The sequence below is a fragment of the Bubalus kerabau genome, chromosome 4 (genome assembly GCF_029407905.1).
Source record: "Bubalus kerabau isolate K-KA32 ecotype Philippines breed swamp buffalo chromosome 4, PCC_UOA_SB_1v2, whole genome shotgun sequence".
Classification (NCBI taxonomy): domain Eukaryota; kingdom Metazoa; phylum Chordata; class Mammalia; order Artiodactyla; family Bovidae; genus Bubalus; species Bubalus kerabau.
This window is the reverse complement of record NC_073627.1, coordinates 175,976,811-176,000,176: the sequence shown is the minus strand read 5'-3', so window position 1 is coordinate 176,000,176 and position 23,366 is coordinate 175,976,811. Positions and strand designations below refer to the sequence as shown.

Below are 23,366 nucleotides of genomic sequence, written 5' to 3'. Positions count from 1 at the left end.
AACAGGAAGACTAATGGGATGATCTAGGTCAGAGATGCTGGTAACTGGGCCAGGGTGATAGCCGTGGAAATGGAAAAAAAGTGGTCAGAATCTAGATAGCGCATTTCACTCATTACAGTTATCATTTAGTATGTAATCATTATTATATATGATTATTAAATATATATCATAATATTTAGCACCAGTTACGTGCCAGGCATCGTGCCCAGGACTGGCGATAGTGAGCAAAGGAAGCCACTGTCCCTTGGGGTTTTCCGTCTAATGAGCTGGCTTCAGGCTTTGACATCAGGTGTGCATGAGCTCCCTGAGCAGTTTTCACACTTCCCTAAAGAAGAAGAGACCCAGGAGAGGATGATCTGTCTTAGTCTGCTGTCTTGGGCCATCATGACAAAACATCACAGACTGGGTGGCTTGAACAGTAGGAATGTATTTTTCACGGTTCTAGAGGCTGAGAGGCCCAACATCAAGCTGCCCTGAACTGAATTTGCAGACGACCGATGTCTCAACTGGTCACCGTGTCTGCACCTGGCCTTGCCTCCGTGTGTGCATGCAGAGGGAGAGTGAGATCTCTCTGTACCTCTTCTGAGACCACTGACCCCATCCCGGGGGCCCTGCTTTCATGAATTCATCTACTGTAATTGTCTCCTAAAGGCCCGTCTCCAAGCATCACCACACTGGGAATTAGGGCTTTGACACAGGAATCTGGGGTGACGCAAACCTTCATTCTGTTACAGACACCCATGCCCCAGGATGAGAAAGGAAGGAAGCAGGGAAACAAATATGATCACAAGTGAAGGGGGCTGGACAGAGCTCTCCCGGCCACTCTGCCACACAGGGCTGGAACAAGAGCCAGCCGAGTAAGGAGCTGCACAGAATCTAAGATGTCATTCTCAAGGGATGCCTTTGAACTTGCAAACTCAGGTGTCCCTTTAAACTTGGGGAGGATAAGGATTCAGTCATGACAGTGGCCTCTCCAGTCCTGAGAAGACTCTCCTGCCTGGGCAAGTGGGGGATGGGGGTAGGAGTCCAGAACAAAGTGGGGCAGAGCTGGGAGGAACCGTGTCAACCACCTAGGCCATCCACTCCTTCTATAGCTGATAAGGGTGGGTCATCACCCTTGACCTTGGGTCAGCATCTTGCCCGGGTCAAGTTAATGGCAGAGCAGAGGTCTCCCGATCACCCTGCTGATGCTTGACTTCCTCACCTCTTGAGAACATTTTTAAACCATCAAAATATTTTACCCTTGGGAAATAGGCCCCCAGCTGTAATTTGACCCAGTGCCTCCAGGAGTCTTTTACAAACTGTGCAGACCATGTCGGCTCTTGGCATTGCTTTCCAGGCTCATCTTGCATGCTCGTGATAGATCCATTCATTCATGCATGGAAGGGCTTCAGTGCTGGGCAGCGGGAACCTGGTGAGCTCCCCATAACCTCCATTCATGTCTTTCTTCTGCAAACATCAACTGAGCCTCAAAATTGAGTCGGTCTCCAGGGAGGGAGGTGGACCAGACACTGCCACCACCGTCTCTTTGCTGGTAATCAAGCTGCCCTCCGAGTGGGCTCAGTTTTGTGTTTAGAGAGGCAGTCAGAACAAAACTGTGAGAGTGAAGGCTTTGAAATCAGGCAGATCTGGGTTAAAATCTTGGCTTTGCCTCTATAGCGAAACTGGTACAGTTTTAAGCAAATTGCTTAATTTTCCCCAAGCCTCAGTTTCTGGCTGTTTTTCATCAGACAAAAAGATATTCACCTTTGCTACATTATTGTGACAATTATAATCAGTAGAAAGTACCTGTTACATTATATGGCAAATATACATGTTCAATAAATGGGAATTATTGAATCAAGGGCAAAATGAACCCTAAGTGTGGGTACTGCTTAACCCACAAAAGACTTAATCATGATGGAATGGAAGGCATGATGATAGAGCAGAAAGGGTCTCCATGAAGCCATTTAAAACACTGCATTTAGCAGCAGCAATGGCCGTTTCTGGTTATTCGATGCCACCTATAGGGAGCCAGCCCACCACACCACACTGTCTCTCTCCTCTCTCTTGACTGAAGGCAGCCTTCGTTTCAATGTTAAGGTGGTTAAAGGTCTCTGAATAGTAGGTATGTGTGTGTACCTGCCAGGGAGTGAGGGAAATGTGTAGCTTTTCTACAGAACATACCAAGACTATCCATAAGAATGGGACATCCAGGAATTCAAGTTGCCCCCCTCGAGTCAAGCAAGGTCAGCTGCCTCACCCTGTGCAGTATGAACCGATGCTGCAGTTTCTCAAATGACCACATATGGATGTGACGGTGAAGCCTAACCCTAGTGGGGCAGGCCGCTTGGACTCACATTGCTTCATTTTAGTGACTCATGACGAGTCTCCCCCGTATACCAGTCAATGCGGCATAAACATGTTTTGTAGAAGGATGTGCGTCTTAGGAGTGAGAAGGATGCTCTCCTGCACCTAAGCTCTTGCTAGAAAGTGGAGGCTGCCTGGGGTGGGGGTGAGCAGGGGAAGGAGTGGTTTGTGTGCTCATGTGCTGGCAAGGGAGGTGGGCAAAGGGAGTGGGATGGATGGGAAAGGAAAGAAGGGAACAGGAGGATGAGAGAAATCAAGGGAAAGAGGCAGAAAAGGAAGTTATCTGGAACAAGCAGGATATGAACATCTTCCTTGTTCCAGGCACCTTTACACACCATGCCTTATGTCTTCTTCATCTTTGCATTAACCCTTGAAGCAGGCAGATCGTCCTTTTTATCTCTTATTTTGAAGAAGGGGAGATGAAAGTGAGTCTGGGGATTTCACTTGAGCCTCTGACTCAAATTCAGTTCTTTTCAGTGCAGAGGGATACAGAGAAAAAGAGGCAGACAGACAGACAGTGGATGGATATGCAACAGAGGGAGGGGCCAGAACAGAGAAGCAGAGACCAAAGAGAGAGACAGAGGCAGCAGCAAAGGCACTAAGGATGGGAAATGGAGACAGAGATGGATGGAAAGAGCGAATCACAGAACAGAAGAGAGACAGGGAGAGGCAGAGGTGAGAGCAAAAGCGTGCACGTGAATTTAATCAGGAGTGAGGGTCGCAGAGCGAAAGTGAGTTGGGTCCTGCTGATTGTACCCATGATATAGAATGGCACGGTATTCCAGATGGAAGGAACTGGAGAGGACAATCTTCCAATGTCCCAGGAAGCTTACTCTGCTCACCTGCCTAGAGCTGAGGCTAAGTTTGAGGAAGGGACTCCTCTGAAGCAGAGTACAGATGTCATATGCCCTCCCCTGGTTCTCTCCATTTCCCCCAGTTTCCGGTTGGGAGAAGGCCAGAGTCGGTGCTTGTGAGTGTCTGGACCGCCTTGCAGTCTGGCGAGGATGGCGCAGGCAGAGGGCACGATGCATGCGTGCAGCCCACTGTACCCTGTGCATGCCTGAAAACTCATTACTCTTTTGTTTTAATTCTATAAATGAAATTTGACTTTAAACTCACAAAGATAGCTGATGCTTGGGGAAAAACATCAATGCATCTTTTTTTTTTTTTGTGGAGTGAAGAACTCTTTTGCAAAATGAGTAATTACCCTCTGCTTAATTTATTTTGTATATTTCATTTTGCTGTTTCAGGCTTTGTGCAGGCGGGGGGACGACTGCATTATTAATCTCCATGTGTTCTGAATGGGATGAGTCTATATTTTATCCTCACAGCATCCTTGTGAATGGGAGAGGATGGGGCATATGTTCCTCATCTTCTGGGAGACAGGATGAGGCTCAGAGAGATGAAAGGGCTTGAGCAAGGCCACTCGTTAACCAGTGGGGAAACAGAGATGAGGGTTCCGTGGCAGAACTACCTCCCCAGGCTTTGTGTTCTCCCTGCACCTGTAAGCTCCAGCTCAGTGTGGTGGGTGGCCAGGGAGAGCCACCAAGGCGGATTGTTTTGAGTGAGTTAGAGGGTCATGTTGAAGTTCTCCATCTTGCCTGGTATAGTGTTGGGGAGTGCTGACTCCAGAGTCACACAGAAAGGGGTTCGGATCCAGACCCTGTTGTGTTCCCACTGTGTCATCTGGAAGTCAGTCATTTAACCTCTGAGAGTTTCCGTTTCCTCATCTGTAAAACCAGGACATTAGCATCTGATTCACAGAATAGTTGAATGGATTAATGCATGCTTAATGAGAGCCATATGGGCCTCCCTGGTGGCTCAGTGGTAAAGAATCCACCTGCCAGTGCAGGAGATACAAGAGACTTGGGTTTGATCCCTGGGTTGGGAAGATCCCTGGAGTAGAAAAAGGCACTGCAGTGTTCTTGCCTGGGAAATCCCTAGCACAGAGGAGCCTGGCTAGCTACAGTCCATGGGGTCGCAAAGAGTTGGACACGATTGAGGCAGCTGAGCACACATTTTAACCTTGTCTTTTCCCCAAATTACAACCTAGGGACCCAGGATAAGAATTATGGTCAGGGGAGGACACTAAAACAACCAGTGTCCTAATAATAGCCATGACAGTAGCAGGTGATGATTCTGGAGCCCACACCAGGCAAAGCATTCTTGGTGGTGTTCAGTGTGAGGAGAAGGCCTGATTAACATCATTATAGGACTGAGGAAACCAAGCCTTGGCCAGAGACCAGAAATTATACAAAGCCACAGAGCCATTAGGGGACAAGTGCAGAGTTTGAAGCCTGTTCTAAGCCCAGTTCTTGTCTTCTCTGCTTTAAACCACCTCTCCCCATGCATAACGCCTGGATTTATCTTTGGGGAATGACTATTTATGAGAGAGGATACTGAGGTTTCCAGGGGCTGTTTCCCTGCACGTGTATAACCAGGATGGGATTTCTCACTGCCTGATCCAGCTGATCCAGTGTTCCTGCTGGTCTGGAGTGACAAAAGGGCTGTGATGTCCCATTTACTCTCTGACCTGCCTCCACACCCATCCTTTCCTCTTCTTGAAAACTCCTTTTTCCCCTTTAGAGAGAGGCAGTGCAGCCTGGGACAGCCTCACAGTCTCTGGAACCAGCCCCCTAGATTCCAATCCTCTTTGCCCTGTGACTCTAGGTAAGCAAGTTACTTAGCCCCTCTGGGTCTCAGTCTCCTCATCTGTAAGGTGGGTTTGAGAAGAGAACCTACTTTATAGGCTTGTGAGGGTCACATGAGTGAATCTGCATAGAGAAGTCTCAGGGTTCCCTCTTATTATCACCCTCCTCTTCACTGGTGAGCCTCTGGCCTAGGGGCAGAATTTAAGCTCTTTCTTCTGGGTCCTATAGCTCTTTGCACACACTCCCCGCTCCAGTCTGAAACGCACCTCATGGTAATATATTTTCTTCTCAGTCTCCCCACTCAAGAGTCACTGTGTGAAGGCAGAGACTCAGGTGGATTCATCTCTGTGCACGAATCCCACCCGTGCTAGGCACAGAGGGATTGTACAGAGAAGGAAAGATAGTCTGAAGAAGTCCAGTCTGTACCAGAGATGAACAAAGAGCAGGCGGGAGGGGAAATAAAGGATCTAGCCCAACAGTAAGCCCAGGAGAAGAGTTGCAGCCTCGAGGTGCCAAGGGCACCAGGCCAGGGAGACAACACAGCCTGGGAGTCCAGCCTGGACAGCAGCATCGGGGTGCTGCTGTGCTGGGGTGACGCCAGTGCTGGCAGGAGTGGTCGTGACGCTAGTGACAAGTTCACACGCCGAAAGCCGCAGTCATGGCTGCTGATGCGCTCCTTGTTTTTAATATGGTCTCTCCAACCCTTGTGACAGTTTTTGAAGCTGGGCTTAAGATGTCCATTTTCTGATAAAGAAACAGAGGCACAGAGAAGTGTGGTGAAATATCCAGACCACTCAGTCCGTGAGCAGGAGACCGAAGGTTCAGCCGCAGGTTGCTTTGATTCCAGATTGATGCTCTTTCCCTTTCCTGGGGCTATGACCCTTGACCCGCCCCCCCCCCCACCCCTCTAACCCATTCCAGGCTGATCTGAGGAGTTCGGATGATGCAGGCTCTGGGGTGGAGGAGTGGTGGATGGCAGCCCCTCGCCCAGCAGGGCTAGCTCTGTGCATGCCTGTTAGGAATCCCATGCTGCTTAATTAGAATCAGATTTGTTCTGGTTATCAGAGATGTCTGTGTCTCTATCTGTTCCAGGCTTTTAGATTGTTTTCACCCTCCTCCATCTGCCATAATTTTAAGGGAGTCTCTTACTTCCATGCTTTCCCCCAGACCCTTATTTGTAGATATTTGTGGGGGTGGGTGGGCGGCGGGTGGGGAGGCACTCAGGGATGGAGGAGGCTGGGAAGAGAGAGGATGGAGCCAGTGGAGAGGAGTCACCATGGCTAAGACCGTGCAGGGGGGGTCCTAGCATGGCCTGGCTGGTGGCCTTTCAGAGCTCCAGATATCCCACATGGGTCTGCCCACGTGAGCTGGGTCAACAGCCAGTTAGTCCCTGTGTAGCTGGGATTAAGGACTGTGGTCTCCGTCAGACCCGGTCACCAGCCTGTGTCACCGCCACCTTTTGGCTTCTGTGCTTTTTTCTTCTTCTTCTTCTTCTTCTCAAAGGCACAATTAGGAAAGGCAACAAGGCAGCTGAGATGCAGGCATCCATGTTTGTCTCAAATGCTTTGGGAAGAATAAGGCCTGCATGTCTCACTCCAGCAGCTTAAAAGAAAAGGGAGGGCATCAGAGATACCCACCCAAGGTTGCTTAGGATGTCATCAAGGCCGACCTCCTCACTGTACAGATAGAGAAACTGAGTCACAGGGAGTGGGGAGACCTGCTTGAGATCACGCAGCACATTTGGCTGAGTTAACTTCTAAAGTCCTCTTCACTTCATAAAGGTCTGAATTATGTCTTGTGATTTCACTCCAGTGGTGTTTCTCTGACTCTCAAGCCTCTATTCTCCGAACTCCTGAGCCTCCCATACAGAGCCTGCCTCCAGGTCCAACCCCTTAGGAAATGCTGACCTCGGGTCACAATACCAGAGCATGTTAGAGATAGAACCAAGAACTGGAATCTGAACAAGATTTGGAAGGCAATTTGGGGATCTCTGAGTACTGCTGCTGCTGCTAAGTCGCTTCTCTGAGTACTAGTTACTCATTTTACAGATGGGAAGACTGAGGTCTGGATAAATGGAGTGATTTGCCCAAGTTTGCATAGGGGTCAGCACTGTAAAATGTATTCCCTGGTGATACTGCTTGTATTCAAAACTGCCCAAATGATCTCATTCCCTCACTAGACAATTATTTTGCCACTTGCTTTTCCCTTCATTTCCTAATTCCTCTCAAGCACTTGTCTCTCGTCTGTTGAGCACATTTCTCTCACTTCTCTGGCTCTGCTTTTCTCAAGAAGAAGGGTCAGGGCAGACCCACCGCAAGAAGTAGGTCCTCACACAGCCCTGTTCTTATCAGGAAACCCAGGGGCAGTTAGAACAGGAAAGGTGCAGGGAGGGAGAGTAACTGGTAAGGGGGAGGATTGGCTAGGCCAGTTATGAAGGACTGTGTAGTTTGCCAGGGCTTATGAATGCTATTCTGAAAGCACCTGGAAGCCCCTGGGGAGCTTCTGAGATGAGACGTGGGTGCGGTGTTCTCTGAGAAGGTAACTGGCCACCACTCAGGTTGTGGGCAGACACTGAAAGTAGGTCTCCAGTGAGAAGACTTTTTCAGTGGTGCACATGGGCAATGTCCAGGGCCGGCACCAGGGAGAGCTGGGAAGGAATGGGTTCAAGTGACAAAAAAGAGGTAGAATTAGTGGGATTCAGGTGCTATGTGGATTCAGTTCAGTTCAGGCACTCAGTGGTGTCTGACTCTTTGTAACCCCTTGGTCTGCAGCACACCAGTCTTCCCTGTCTATCACCAACTCCCGGAGCTCGCTCAAACTCAAGTACATTGAGTTGGTGATGCCATCCAACCTTCTCATCCTCTGTCATCCCCTTCTCCTCCTGCCTTCAATCTTTCCCAGCATCAGGGTTTTTTCCATTGAGTCAGTTCTTCACATGAGGTGGCCAAAGTATTGGAGTTTCAGCTTCAGCATCAGTCCTTCCAAGGGTAGTCAGGACTGATTTCCTTTAGGGTTGACTGGTTTGTTCTCCTAGCAGTCCAAGGGACTCTCAAGAGTCTTCTCCAGCACCACAGTTCAAAAGCATCAATTCTTTGGCGCTCAGCCTTCTTTATAGTCCAGCTCTCACACCCATACATAACTACTGGAAAAACCATAGCTTTGATAGACCTTTGTCAGCAAAGTAATGTCTGAGCCTCTTCTGCTCTGTGTGAGGTCCTGTATTCATTCCCCCACATCTCCAAAAAGCCAAGGGTTTATTATCAGCTATAGATGAATTGTACTGGTTTTTAAAATAGTTACTCTTTAGGTCTCTTAAGCCCCATTTATAGAGATCTCATTTTATGTTACATGCAGTCTCACTCCATAAACTCTTGGGTAGGGAAAAACAGAACCCCTCAATTATGAGCAATCTGAGTTTCTCTTGTGTGGGGCTCTCCTAAACCACTTCAAAGTTGATAGTGCCTTCATTATCATCATGAAGCCAGTGGACTGGTGAAATGGTTTAGAGTGTGCACCCTGGAATCCCCTTGTTTTGTCCTGGATCTGCCACACAGATGCATGAACTTCATCAAGTGGCTTCGCTGCTCTGAGTTTGTTTCCTAATTGGTAATGAGGCTGGTATCACCTTTCTGCTGGAAGATCAGTGATGCATTTGAAAAGTCCTTTGTGCAGTCTGTGGTGTATTTCTTCTCGCTGAATATATCATTAGCTATGTCACTTGTTTTGGTTTGGTTTGGTTAATTTTTTTCCGTGGACCTGTGCATGAGTGCTAAGTTGCTTCAGTCATGTCTGACTCTGTAATGCTATGGACTGTAGCCCACAAGGCTCTTCTTTCCATGGGGATTCTCCAGGCAAGAATACTGGAGTAGGTTGCCATGCCCTCCTCGGGGGTTGAACCCGTGTCTCTTACATCTCCTGCCTTGGCAGGCAGGTTCCTTACCAGCAGTGCCACGTGGGAAGTCCATCCTGTAGGTTTAGATTGCCAAAGATAATGCATTCAAGGATAGTAATAGTAGCATTCATTTGTAATGCCAAAAAGCTGAGGGGGAAAAAAAACAAAACACAGATGCCTATCAGTAATGGCCCCTGCATTGCAGGCTGATTCTTTACAGGTGAGCCACCAGGGAAGCCCCCTTTTTTCCTAGACTGGAGGGGCCAATCTAGCATCTTGTTTTAATGGAAAGAATAAATGTTCTCTAGATGAACGATGGTCTCAATTTTAAGGTGCGCCCTTTGCCAAGCCAAAGGAACCTCAGTTTCTTTATCCATCTGTTTGGGGCAACTTGGATGAAGTAATCTCCAAGCTGGTCCCCATGTTCCCTGAAAAACATGTTGCCCTCATCTATGGCCTCTTCTACTGAAGGACACAGGTACTGATGAGGGCATCAGCCAGAGGGACCACCTTCTCCAGACCCCACAGCTCAGAGGAGCTGGTCCCCCACCCGTGAGAGTGCCAGATGAGTGTAAAAACTTCTTCCTAATCCCGCCCCACTGGCTGGCTCCCTTCCTCCCACCCTATCATCCCCTTATGATTCCATTTTCACTTGCTTCCGACTCAGTCATCACTTATCATCACAGGCCAGGGACACTGGCTGCTGTTCATTTTCCCATTCACTCTACTTGTCACTGCAGCTTGAAAAGGCATTTCCCTGGACCCTCAGAACAAGTGTGCACAGCATCCTTTCCTGTTCTGACTCCGACTGGGCCACCTGGGGCGTCTACCCTTCCGTGTCACCTGGCCAGGCATGTGGTAGGGGAGACAGGCTGGGCATAACATGACTGGGGGCCTGCTTTGTGCTAGGAGTGGTGAAGACGCTTGACATATGTCATTACGTGTCATCTCGGGGACCACGCTCATGACTAGTACCGGGAGTCAGGCTGTCTGGCCTCACTGTAAAATCAAGAAACTGAAGCTCAGACTCAACGGGTCACATGCCTAAGGTCGTGGAGTCAGGTCTTCAAAGCTCCTGCTGTGAAGTTTCTAATCACAAACATCACAACAATAAACATAACCACAAGGGCAAGAGCAAGGGGTGCTGCCTTTAATTTGACGATTCTCATGAGTGAGAAAACACAGGTTAGAGAAGAGGAAGCTCCTTCAAACTACCTGCACTGATGATTTCCAAAATCGTCCACGGCATCCTGATGATTTCCAAAATTCAAAGAAAACTAACGGTTAGGAATTACTTTTCCAAATATCTCCCGTTCAGAAGTAGATACTTTATATAGTGACTGCATTGAATTATATTACCCATGTGATGAAGGGTTATTGGGTTGATTTCTAGGTAGTAGCGATAAGCTTCAGGGATGCATCAGACCTTCTGTTAATTGAGCATCTACTATGTACCAGTCTTACCCAAGTATAGGGTTGGCCACAAAGTTCAGTCGGGTTTTTCTGTAGCATCTTATGACATCCATGACAACACTGGAAGGAAGATACCATTTGACTCCTTTAAGTGACATGAAGCTGAGGCTCAGAGAAGGTGACTAAGCTGGCCAAGCTTGTGAACAGAGAGGCAAACAGCCAAGGCTAGGATCTCTCGGACTCCTTCCCAAGACATGTGATGGCTCTCTCTAAGGGGACAGAGTTTAAGAGAGTGTGGAAGAGGGCATAGACATAGGAGATCAGGGGGTGCTGCAGGAACATTTTTCCCATGGTAGACTGAATTATTGTCAAGTCCTCATCTCTCTAGAGTACTATTATGCATTTACATCCTTGGCTTGCTTGATAGTGAGAAAAGTGAGATTTCTTCCCAACCCTGTCTTCAGGCTTGGCTCAAGAGTTGCTCTGGACAGTGGGTTGGTAGCAGATATGATATGAAATGAAGTCAGAAATGATAGGAAATGAAGTTTGGAAAGTGCTGTGGCCAGCCTTACTGTCTTACATCCCTGCCTTTTACCATGAGAAAACCACATTCCAAGCAGTGGCTGGTCCAAGGAGCATGCAGGTCACACAGAGCAGAGTGGAAGCAACTGAACTTGGAGCCAAGTGCAGCTGAGTCCCAGCTGGATCAGTCCACCCAGAGGTGGAACAGAGCGGAAGACTGCTTAGAGTTACTGATAATAAAATTCTGTGGGTTTTGTTACACAGCGTCAGTATAACAAAAGCTGTCTGATGTACCTCAGACCTATATTTCCTTCTACAAGTAATGACCCAGTTGTTTTTTTAACCCTTAGTACCAGAGATCAAATTGCCAACATCTGTTGGATCATAAGAAAAAGCAAGAGAGTTCCAGAAAAACATCTACTTCTGCTTTATTTGACTATGCAAAAGCCTTTGACTGTGTGGATCATGGCGAACTGTGGAAAATTCTTAAGGAGATGGGAGTACCAGACCAATAATAAGAATCCCAGGGACGGGGGAGCCTGGTGGGCTGCCGTCTATGGGGTCACACGGAGTTGGACACGACTGAAGCGACTTAGCAGCAGCAGCAGCAGTACCTAGCACACAGTTGCTAGTTACTAGGTGGCTCAGTAACTGGTAAAAGGACCCACCTGCCAATGCAGGAGATGCAAGAGATGTGGGCTCGATCCCTGGGTCAGAAAGATCACCTGAAGAAAGAAATGGCGACCTGCTCCAGTATTCTTACCTGGAAAATTCTATGGACAGAGAGCCTGATGGGCTACAGTCTATGGGGTCGCAAAGAGTTGAACACGACTGAGCATGCGTGCACGTGCACATATACACACCCACACTAACGAGCACTATGAAAACACACTCAATCAGATTCCCTTATAGGAGCCACTTGAATAAAGAGAGTAAACCTTTTTAAGGTCTGCATTATCAATCACTTGTAAATTCATGTTTTTAATGCATTCAGGATACTTTAAATCATTATATTTTAAAAAATAGTTTCTGTAATACATTCTCATTGTAGGAAACTCAGAAATGTCAAAGGCATATAAAGGAAAAAAATCAGGAGCATGTTACTGGATGTATTTAAGTATTGAGAGCACCAGTGTAGTGGAAAGGATGCTGGAGTAATAGCCAAGAGTCCTGGGTGCTAATCTTGATTTGTTAAGAGGCTAGTCCACTTACTTGGCTAAATGTCTTCACATTCTGAGCCAGAGTTTCCCTGTCTGGAAGGTGCAGCTGGGAAGATTTGAACTAGATGAGCTGTACGAGCCTCCTCTGCTCTGATGTGAAACAGAAATTCTATTGTAGCCATTTCATCAACTTTTGTGTTTACCCTTTCCATTTCCTTGGCAAATAACTGTCATGGATGTAAGAAAGTCTTCTTCTAGTCTTCAGCAAAATCATCAGTATTCTAAATGAATTCAGCCTGAATTCATGATAATTGCAGTATATTTATATATTCACTAATTCATCCAGTCATTCATTCATCCATTCAGCAAATAAGTTTCCAACCGTTCATCAGATATGATATAACTACTACAATATGGAGATGATTAAGAAAAGATTTTTGCAATCAAGAGACTCCTAGTTTAGTAGGAGAAACAGGCAAAAAATGTCCCTGTCCCTTTGACATAGGCATTACTATTGTGAAGTATTTGTTGTTGTTTAGTGGCTAAGGCAAATTGGAAGTGGTCAAACAGGAGATGGCAAGAGTGAACATCAACATTCTAGGAATCAGCGAACTAAAATAGACAGGAATGGGTGAATTCAACTCAGATGACAATTATATCTACTACTGTAGGCAGGAATCCCTTAGAAGAAACGGAGTAGCCATCATGGTCAACAAAAGAGTCTGAAATGCAGTATTTGGATGCAATCTCAAAAATGACAGAATGATCTCTGTTCGTTTCCAAGGCAAACCATTCAATATCACAGTAATCCAAGTCTATGCCCCAACCAGTAATGCTGAAGAAGCTGAAGTTGAATGGTTCTGTGAAGACCTACAAGACCTTTTAGAACTAACACCCAAAAAAGATGTCCTTTTCATTATAGGGGACTGGAATGCAAAAGTAGGAAGTCAAGAAGCACTTGGAGTAACAGGCAAATATAGCCTTGGAATATGGAATGAAGCAGGGCAAAGGCTAATAGAGTTTTGCCAAGAGAACGCACTGGTCATAGCAAACACCCACTTCCAACAACACAAGAGAAGACTCTACACATGGACATCACCAGATGGTCAACACCGAAATCAGATTGATTATATTCTTTGCAGCCAAAGATGGAGAAGCTTTATACAGTCCACAAAAACAAGACCGGGAGCTGACTGTGGCTCAGATCATGAACTTCTTATTGCCAAATTCAGACTGAAATTGAAGAAAGTAGGGAAAACCACTAGATCATTCAGATATGACCTAAATCAAATCCCTTATGATTATACAGTGGAAGTGAGAAATAGATTTAAGGGACTAGATCTGATAGACAGAGTACCTGATGAACTATTGACAGAGGTTCGTGACATTGTATAGGAGACAGGGATCAAGGCCATCCCCATAGAAAAGAAATGCAAAAAAGCAAAATGGCTGTCTGAGGAGGCCTTACAAATAGCTGTGAAAAGAAGAGAAGTGATAAGCAAAGGAGAAAAGGAAAGATATAAGCCTCTGAATGCAGAGTTCTGAAGAATAGCAAGAAGAGATAAGAAAGACTTCCTCAGCGATCAATGCAAAGAAATAGAGGAAAACAACAGAATGGGAAAGACTAGAGATTTCTTCAAGAAAATTAGAGATACCAAAGGAACATTTCAGGCAAAGATGGGCTCGATAAAGGACAGAAATGGTATGGACCTAGCAGAATCAGAAGATACTAAGAAGAGGTGGCAAGAATACACAGAAGAACTGTCCAAAAAAGATCTTCACGACCAAGATAATCATGATGGTGTGATCACTCACCTAGAGCCAGACATCCTGGAATGTGAAGTCAAGTGGGCCTTAGAAAGCATCACTACGAACAAAGCTAGTGGAGGTGATGGAATTCCAGTTGAGCTATTTCAAATCCTGAAAGATGATGCTGTGAAAGTGCAGCACTCAATATGCCAGCAAATTTGGAAAACTCAGCAGTGCCACAGGACTGGAAAAGGTCAGTTTTCATTCCAATCCCCCAAAAAAAGGCAATGCCAAAGAATGCTCAAACTACTGCACAATTGCACTCATCTGACACACTAGTAAAGTAATGCTCAAAATTCTCCAAGCCAGGCTTCAGCAATACATGAACCATGAACTTCCAGATGTTCAAGCTGGATTTAGAAAAGGCAGAGGAACAAGAGATCAACTTGCCAACATCTGCTGGATCATTGAAAAAGCAAGAGAGTTCCAGAAAAGCATCTATTTCTGCTTTATTGACTATGCCAAAGCCTTTGACTGTGTGGATCACAATAAACTGTGGAAAATTCTGAAAGAGATGGGAATACCAGAGCACCTGACCTGCCTCTTGAGAAAGCTATATGCAGGTCAGGAAGCAACAGTTAGAACTGGACATGGAACAACAGACTGGTTCCAAATAGGAAAAGGAGTATGTCAAGGCTGTATATTGTCACCCTGCTTATTTAACTTCTATGCAGAATACATCATGAGAAATGCTGGGCTGGAAGAAGCACAAGCTGGAATCAAGATTGCTGGGAGAAATATCGATAACCTCAGATATGCAGATGACACCACTCTTATGGCAGAAAGTGAAGAGGAACTAAAAAGCCTCTTGATGAAAGTGAAAGAGGAGAGTGTTAAAGTTGGCTTAAAGCTCAACATTCAGAAAACAAAGATCATGGCATCTGGTCCCATCACTTCATGGGAAATAGATGGGGAAACAGTGGAAACAATGGTTGACTTTATTTTTCTGGGCTCCAAAATCACAGCAGATGGTGATTGCAGCCATGAAATTAAAAGACGCTTGCTCCTTGGAAGGAAAGTTTTGACCAACCTAGATAGTGTATTGAAAAGCAGAGGCATTACTTTGCCAACAAAGGTCCATCTAGTCAAGGCTATGGTTTTTCCAGTAGTCATGTATGGATGTGAGAGTTGGACTGTGAAGAAAGCTGTGTGCCGAAGAATTGTTGGAGAAGACTCTTGAGAGTCCCTTGGACTGCAAGGAGATCCAACCAGTCCATTCTAAAGGATATCAGTCCTGGGTGTTCTTTGGAAGGAATGATGCTAAAGCTAAAACTCCAGTACTTTGGCCACCTCATGCGAAGAGTTGACTCATTGGAAAAGACTCTGATTCTGGGAGGGATTGGGGGCAGGAGGAGAAGGGGACGACAGAGGATGAGATGGCTGGATGGCATCACTGACTCGATGGATGTGAGTCTGAGTGAACTCCAGGAGTTGGTGATGGACAGGGAGGCCTACTGCTGCTGCTGCTAAGTCGCTTCAGTCATGTCCGACTCTGTGCGACTTCCATAGATGGAAGCCCACCAGGCTCCCCCGTCCCTGGGATTCTCCAGGCAAGAACACTGGAGTGTTCTCCAATGCATGAAAGTGAAAAGTGAAAGTGAAGTCCCTCAGTCGTGTCTGGCTCTTAGCGACCCCATGGACTGGAGCCCACCAGGCTTCTCAGTCCATGGGATTTTCCAGGCAAGAGTACTGGAATGGGTTGCCATTGCCTTCTCTGGGACAGGGAGGCCTAGTCTGCTGCAATTCATGGGTTACAAAGAGTTGGACAAGGCTGAGTGACTGAACTGAACTGATCGCTAAGTTGCATCCTGCTCTTTGTGACCCCATGGGCTGTAGTCAACCAGGCTCATCTTTCCATGTGATTTGCCAGGCAGGAATATTGGAGTGGGTTGCCATTTCCTTCTCCAGGGGGTCTTCCTGACCCAGGGATTGAACCCACGTCTCCTGCTTGGCAGGTGGATCCTTTACTCCTGAGCCACCTGGGATCTCCATTTTGAAGTGTACGCCTGGATTTCTTTATGTGCCAGGCAGGGCAGCAGATGCTGGATGCAGTGGTGAGCAGAATGGCAGCCATCACTTTTTCTAAGGAGCATCTGCTGTAGTAACAGAAGTCAGGGAGCCTGGACATTCACAGTCAGCATAGGAAAAGCAAGTTAGCACGTGTCCCTGGAGAGCTGACCTTCAGCAGTCTGGCCACCCTGGATACAAAGGCAGGATTGAGTATGGGACTCACCCAGGGAAGGGGTTAACCCTCAAGTCCTGCTGTCAGAGACTGGCATCTTGCAAGAAGGTAATGCTTAGTTGTGAATGTGGAGAGTTCGCTGAGCCAGCAAAATGGGAAAGGGTGGGGGTGGTCAATAAAGCCAATAGCCATGGCATTGAGGGAAATCCTGCCAGAGACACACAGCCCAGCTGCTAAGAGTGATCAAAGTTAAGGTTAAAACAAGGAGTGTCCAGAAAGCTAGAGGTGAGCAATTTGGAAAGGCAATGTAAATGACTGGTTCTCCCTGGTGCCTGGAATTGATGAACATCTATTCCAAGCTTCCATTTTGCAGGTAAGGAAACTAAGTCCCAGCATGGAGGAGAGTACCTATCCAGTATCCCTCCAGCTAATGTGCAAGCATACGTCAGAAGCCAGTTGCCATCTTGGAAGGGAAAGAGGAGGAAGTTTATGAGCAGCTACTCACTGCCTGCCTGAGCCATCGGTGGTGCACTTCCCTCCTTCAGCTGCTTCTTGCATCAGCTCTGAGTGATTGGCTGAACTGGCATTCTCACTGTATCGTTGAGACAACTGAGACCCAGATGGTGAAGTGACCTCTTCCCCAAGACCATACATCTGGGGAGAGAGAAAGTGAGGATTGGAACCCGGGCCAGCACTCCTGCTTTTCCCCTTCCCTCACTTCCTGTTCTCCAGGCAGCCTCCAGGGTGGATACTTCTCATTTGCAAAATACACATTTGTTGTATAACGAGCCGTAGTAATTAATGATCCATTCCAAGGCAGGGGAAAGTTGCCTAGTAAGCACACACGAAAGAAAGAAAAAAATATGGCAGTGCCCTTTTTTTCTGTATAGATTTCTCATTCTCACTAATATTCCCAAAGCGAGAGAAGGGGAGGAAAAATGACCTGCGCCCTGTCCCGAGTCACTGATAGGAGAGACAGGAACCTCAACCCTTCCATGGAGAAGAGCCCCCTGCCCCACCAGCTCCTGGCTCACCCCTGCCCAACTTCCCGTCTCTGTGCCAGAGGTAACCACTTTACCTCTCCTGTTATGAATCATGAAGCCTGTGGCTTGTGGCAGATCATAAATCAGGCCTGGGAGTCTCGAGGACAAATCCCAGGACTTTTAATCTTTAATATTAGACGTGCTTAAAGTGGTGAATATTTCATGAAGGGACTGTTGCATTTTAACACATCATTAGTGACTCCTCCTCCTCCCCCTCGGGTTGATTATTCTGATCCAAATCTCAAGGATCTCCGCTCTTTCCCTCCGTTTTCCTAACCTCCGGCAACAGTCAATCCATTAGGTTGCACATATTTGCAGCACTGGCATTCAGTGGAAGACCCTTGGGGATGTTATTGGAGGGGAGAATTACAGAGAGCGCCCTGCCTGCAAGCAGCCCCCTCTTATTTACTAGGTATCCAGAGGAGAGGAGAGGTACATCGATCTCTCTCTCTCTCTCTTCTCTTCTCTCTCTCTCTCTCTGTTTCTCTTTCTCTCTTTGTCTTTCAACAGTCTTGTTCTAAATATTTTGAACATTCCCTCTGATCTATTCTTTTCTCCACATTATATCTTACTACCCTTTTAGTTTAACCAACATTTATTAAGCCCAGGCTGTTTGCCAGATACTTGCTGATGCTGAGTATACAAAGATTAAGCAGCATTGAAATATATAAAATGAACGAAAGTGTTAACACTCAGAATCCTTTGCATAAGGTCAAATGCCTCACACTGATAATGAATCAGGGGAAACAATAAGGCTATTTGATGAATACAAACATTTTTTAAAAGGAGTTAATGGGCGATAGTTTTAGAACCTGTGTTACCCTGGCCTCGCGTTCACTGCTGTGGTTTGTTTTGATTGCGCAAGGTTGAGAAAACTGATTCATAAGACTCGAAGTTGTAAAAAGCATGAGCTTGTTAGCACCTCATCTCTCAGTCTCAGGATCCTATTCAGTGAAACAAAGATGATAAGAGAATTTTTTTTTAATGAGGACTGCATAAAATCCATTTATCTGGCCACCAGAATTAATGCGACAGAGCTCTCCAGTGTCCTCAGATCTAGCGTGTAATATCTGCGTGTTTAGCCTTTATTGTTTTTATTATTAAGGAGATTTCAAAATGAAATGTCTTAAGGAACATTAAAATCTGAAAGTTTCAAAGTCTGAATCTCCGACATTAAGCTAGATATTTCCATGAAATGTGATTTGAAAATACTTGGTCAAGCCAACCAGAATGACTGTAGGACTGAAGAATCGCAGTCATACTTGACTGGCTCTAAGGAATGGCACAGTATTTCACAAGCTTTTTTTAATAGAATCTATTTTTGGTAAAGCATCTGGGAACATTCTACAACTACATCTTAGGAAAATCTAACAACTAATTGAATCAAAACATTTTTTCCCAACCTTAAGGAGTGAGCAGTGAAGCAAGCCCAATAGTAGCAGGAAGGCAGGACTCTTCCAGAAATGAACTCTGAAGATACATCAGGAAACAGGACATGTGCACCCAGAATGAACTTGGCCAATGAGAAACTATACTTAAGGCAGCAGTGGACGCTAGCGAGGCTGTGTCCAGCCCATATAAGGCATGGCCAGAAAAGGATAACACATGGATACATGGAAGGATGGATGGCTTGGTAGATGGAAGGGAAGGGGACAAGCGGGAAAATGAGGGGAGGGGAAAGAGGCAAGTAAAACCAATAAGACCACCGACAACAAAACAAAATAAATTCTGGAGATGGTAGACGGAAACAATTTTTCCTCAAGAGGAAATCAGAAGTATTATATTTGGAAGAGGTGGCATTTGATTTGGGGCTTATAAATGAACGTGAATTGTTCATTCAGGTGGAGAGAATTCAATTTTCTGATTACACTTTTAGCACAAGAGTACTTTATCATAATCTAAATATCTGAAAACAGGGCATCCATGTGTAGCCACCAGCTCACTCTCTGTCTCATTTAGTCACGAGCTCCTTCAGCACCTGGGTTGCACCTTTGACCTCTGCATCCCCAGTGCTGAGCAGAGAGCTCCGGGGAGGGTGGCCAGGGCTTGCCGAGTGAATAAGTGAGTGAATGAACAATGAATGAATTCTGTTAACCACAGTGGCAGATGGGCTAGAACATTCTCTTTCCATGGCCTTTGCTAAAACGAGGCAGCTCACTTTATGTTCCAAGAAAACAAGGAGAGAAGACTGTTCGGGGCCGGCAGTGTTTCACAAGACCCTTTCCTCTTTTGGCTTACAGGAGACTGCAGCTGCCACGAAGGCTATGCCCCTGACCCGGCTCACAGACACCTGTGTGTGCGCAGTGACTGGGGACAGAGTGAAGGGTGAGTAGCAAAGAGCATCAGGTGAGGCAGGCACGTTGGGGCCTCCACTGCTCCCCATGGACGACACTTCCTTTGCAGTGGTTGTGTTCCTGGGGAAGTGAATCCTATTTCCGGATGAATCCCATCAGTACATGACTGATGACAGATCTTCTAGAGAACAAATGCTAAGTGGAGCTCACCCTCCCAAACCATAAGTAATCAAAGGACGCTCTTGAGTGGACTAGTGAAGAAGAATCACATATTTTATGTGTAAGCTCCAAAAGGGACCAAGAGGACTTTGAAATGCTGAGTCCTTCTGTGAAATGGAGACTGGTATACTATAAATAGACTTATCCAAACATTACCTCTGCAAAATTTGATAATTTGTAGCAGTTCTTCAGCAGTGTCCACATATGAATTGCATCTGCTTCTGACTAATACCACCTCTTCTCTATTTTTTTTTCTTTCCCTTTCTCAATTTTTTCCCACAGTCCCTGGCCATACACAACACTGGAGAGGGGCTATGATCTGGTGACAGGGGAGCAAGCCCCTGAAAAGATCCTCAGGTGAGTTGACAGTTCTGTTGGGGAACAGTCTGATGGGGAGGTATAGTTATACATCCTTAGTTAATTGAACCTGTGCGTTTCTGGGATACAATGGTCCAGGTTGCTATGGGAATCTGATTTCCATTTGTCTGGCATCTAGACTTAATAGATTCAGATACTTGAACTGGAGGAGACATTACTGATTATCTAGTCCAGTGGTTTAAAAATATTCTCTAGCCATAGAATCTCTTCCTGCCACTACCATGAAATCTTGTGTGAAAACTTTGTACTTAAACTGATGAAGACATACAGCAAATTAAGGGGCAGAACTGGGAATCGAATTTTGGTTGAAATTGATTCAGAGTGCATACTCTTCACCTTTGTGCAGGCTGCCCCTGCCAGTCACTTTATGTCCTTCTGCTCCCTATCAGGCCTGCTTGGGAATGCAGAGCTGAAATAGTCCCTGTTTTCACAAAGCCCACTGCTAATTAGGAATCAAGACCTAAACTCAGGAAAACATGACTAGCAATATAGAGTAATGCACGTGCTAAATGATTAACAGAGGGAGAAAATGACCATCCATGTCTGGGCAAAGTTGGCCAACATCAAGCCTTGAAGCATGCAGGTGACTCAGTTGGGCCTGCAAGTTAGAGAAGGTTCTAGAAGGAATGGGAGGAGGGGCCCCCTTTTCCTGTTTTTTCTCTGCTTCCTAGGGAGTCCCCCAATGGAAACTCTTACATTGCAGGTCTACTTTCAGCTTGGGCCAAGGACTCTGGCTTCCTGTCAGCAAAAGCTTCGTGGTGCCCCCTGTGGAGCTGTCCATCAACCCACTGGCCAGCTGCAAGACTGACGTGCTCGTCACAGAAGACCCCGCAGATGTCAGGTAGGGAAGTCATCTCCAGCACCCATACCATGGGCTTCTTAGAGCCCTGGGAGGCCCTCCCTTTCAGGATCTCAGAACTCCTGTGGAAAAGTGCTCTTCATGATGTTAAAGCAGGCAGCTCCTAGTTGGTATATAAGAAACATATCCAGTGTGCCATGCTCCACACTCCTGAAATTGACCTCCATGGTGGGCCTCAGTGCCTCTGTATTTCAACATTATTACTTTCCTTTGGGGCTTATATAAAACATGAAAGAGGTTAACACATTATCTAGCTCATTCTGGGATCTTTAATGGTCTTCTCTTATAAAAGACCATTACTTAATAGTATATTGAAAAGTCGTGAAGGTAAAATATTGGAAGATGAAGTGCTTTCTCTTTTGACTCTGATACTAGAAACAGACTCTGGGCTAATCAATAGGAGAGAAATGTCCAGGTCAAATGAATTTGCTCTTTACTCATGAAACGATGGAGACTACATCTTTCTTTCCACATTTTGTACCTTGTAGTTAATTTCATTATAGACTTACTCTACTGTGTTCTAATTAGTTGCTTACATATCGTTCTGTGCTATTATGTAGTGAATCCCTCAAGGTCAAAGAAAATAACTTACTTCACTTTTTAATTCCCAGTTCCCGGTCCATATTGGACATCTACTAAATGTTTATTGATTTAATTAAACAGGTGATCTTAGATCTGAATCTAGCACTATTCTGGAGCGTTCTAGTGTAGGTTTTTATCCCCTCCCCCTCCTGATTTGATTAGTTGAAGAATTCTAGCGTTTGAATGTAGCAAAAAATGGACTCTGATTTTGCTTTTGGAACTGGTTTGTACACAGCTTATGAGCTCCTGAACTGGAACGTGGAGGCATGGCCCCGTACTTCCAGTGCTTGGTATTCTACCACTGCACAGCTGCCTTTTCACTTAAGATGCTATTGATGTCTGTGGCATCTTGATAGGGAGACTCACCTTCTCAGCCTTTCATGAAGGGATGGACACAACGTGATTTTTTATTGGTGTTTCTCCAAAGAAGTAATTTTTAAAAGATAGAAAATTAAACAGATAATATTTAGAAAATGAAGTGATAATTACTAAAAACTAAGATGGTTTCATGTACATACAAATTGATTCATGGCAAATTATCATGGTTTCTGTTTTTGTTAGAACTGAGGTCAGTGTAACTTCAATAAAGCATCAGTAAGCCTTCAGTGCTAAGGTCACTCAGTATTACATATTTCAAAAATGGAGAAAAGAGCATCTGATTGAAGGATTCTTCTTGAAGAGGCCTTGTGACCTTGTCTCAAATCAACTGAAAGGTCTCTACCAGACTTCCTCGGAGTTCTGTACTGTTGACATTGAATTTGTAGTTTCACTGAAGCTATAGATGTCAGACTGGCTGATGGTTCAACACTCATTCTGGAGTTGACCAAGTCTGACTTGGAATTGCTTCTCTACCATGGATGAGCTATATGACCCTGGTCAAGTTCAACTTACTAACTTTCCACCTCTTTGCAAAATGAGGATAGTAATATCGTCACAGTATGGAGTAATAATCATAACTCATCCCCACTGATCATTCTTAAACGCTTCACTAGCATTATCTCATTATAGTCTTACATCAACCCCCAAAATAATGCTATTGTTATTTTTATTTTACAAATTAAAAAGAAGAAAGTCTGAGGTATATAGGTGATACCTTCACTAGGAAGTGGTGAAGCCAAACTTCAGCCTGCCATCTCCCCACCTCCTGAACCCATATTCTTAACTATTTCATTGAAATTGTTGTTGTTGTTCAGACGTGTCCAACTCTGTGAGCCCTTGGATTGCAGCACGCCAGGCTTTCCTGTACTCACTATCTCCCCAAGTTTGCTCAAACTCATGTCCATTGAGTCCATGATGCCATCTAACCATTTTATCCTCTGTTGTCCCCTTCTCCTTCTGTCCTCAGTCTTTCCCAGCATCAGAGTCTTTTCCAGTGAGTCAGCTCTTCACATCAGGTGGCCAAAGTATTGGAGCTTCAGCTTCAGCATAAGTCCTTCCAGTGAATATTCAGGGTTGATATCCTTTAGGATCGACTGGTTTGATATCATTGAAATACCGCCTAAGAATTGTTGTAATGATTAAATAATATGTGTAAATACTGGTACATAATATACTTCCAAAAGTACAGGCTTATCAATTTTAGATGCATTCAATTCTTCTGACAGTAGAGTTCAAGTAGAAACTGGTCACGATGGGGAAGGCTGAGTCAGGAAGTTTGCATGCTATGTCATACTGCTGAGAGTGACCACGGTCTGCAGGATAATTCAGTTGCCTTTTCTCCTTCAATTTGAATTATTACATTCAACAGCAAGCCAGACATGGAGAGGACCAGAACATCAACTTCCAAGGACTTTAAAACATCTTTGGAAATACTAAAACAAAATTGAGAAAAGTATAGACTAGAATTTATTTCAGGGAAAATTTTATAGTAATTGAAAGGAATACTGTAGTAAGTTGAAGGGGGTGAGACCTTCAAAGGTCATGAACCGATAACAATTAGATGTTTCTGAACTGCTAAGAAAGCTGTGCCTGGTTACACGGAGGGTGTGCCTTCATCAAGTTAGGACCAGATCA

At 45.4% G+C, this 23,366-nt stretch overlaps 1 protein-coding gene across 1 annotated transcript in view; it reads left to right on the top strand.

The window, feature by feature from the left end:
• ASTN2 (astrotactin 2) overlaps positions 1-23,366 on the top strand; it is a 1,029,079-nt gene that overhangs the window by 466,116 nt on the left and 539,597 nt on the right. Inside the window, exons 8-10 of the mRNA XM_055579471.1 lie at positions 19,262-19,346; positions 19,817-19,891; positions 20,616-20,753. Coding sequence (XP_055435446.1) covers positions 19,262-19,346; positions 19,817-19,891; positions 20,616-20,753 — 298 coding nt within the window. The remainder of the gene's footprint in view (positions 1-19,261; positions 19,347-19,816; positions 19,892-20,615; positions 20,754-23,366) is intronic.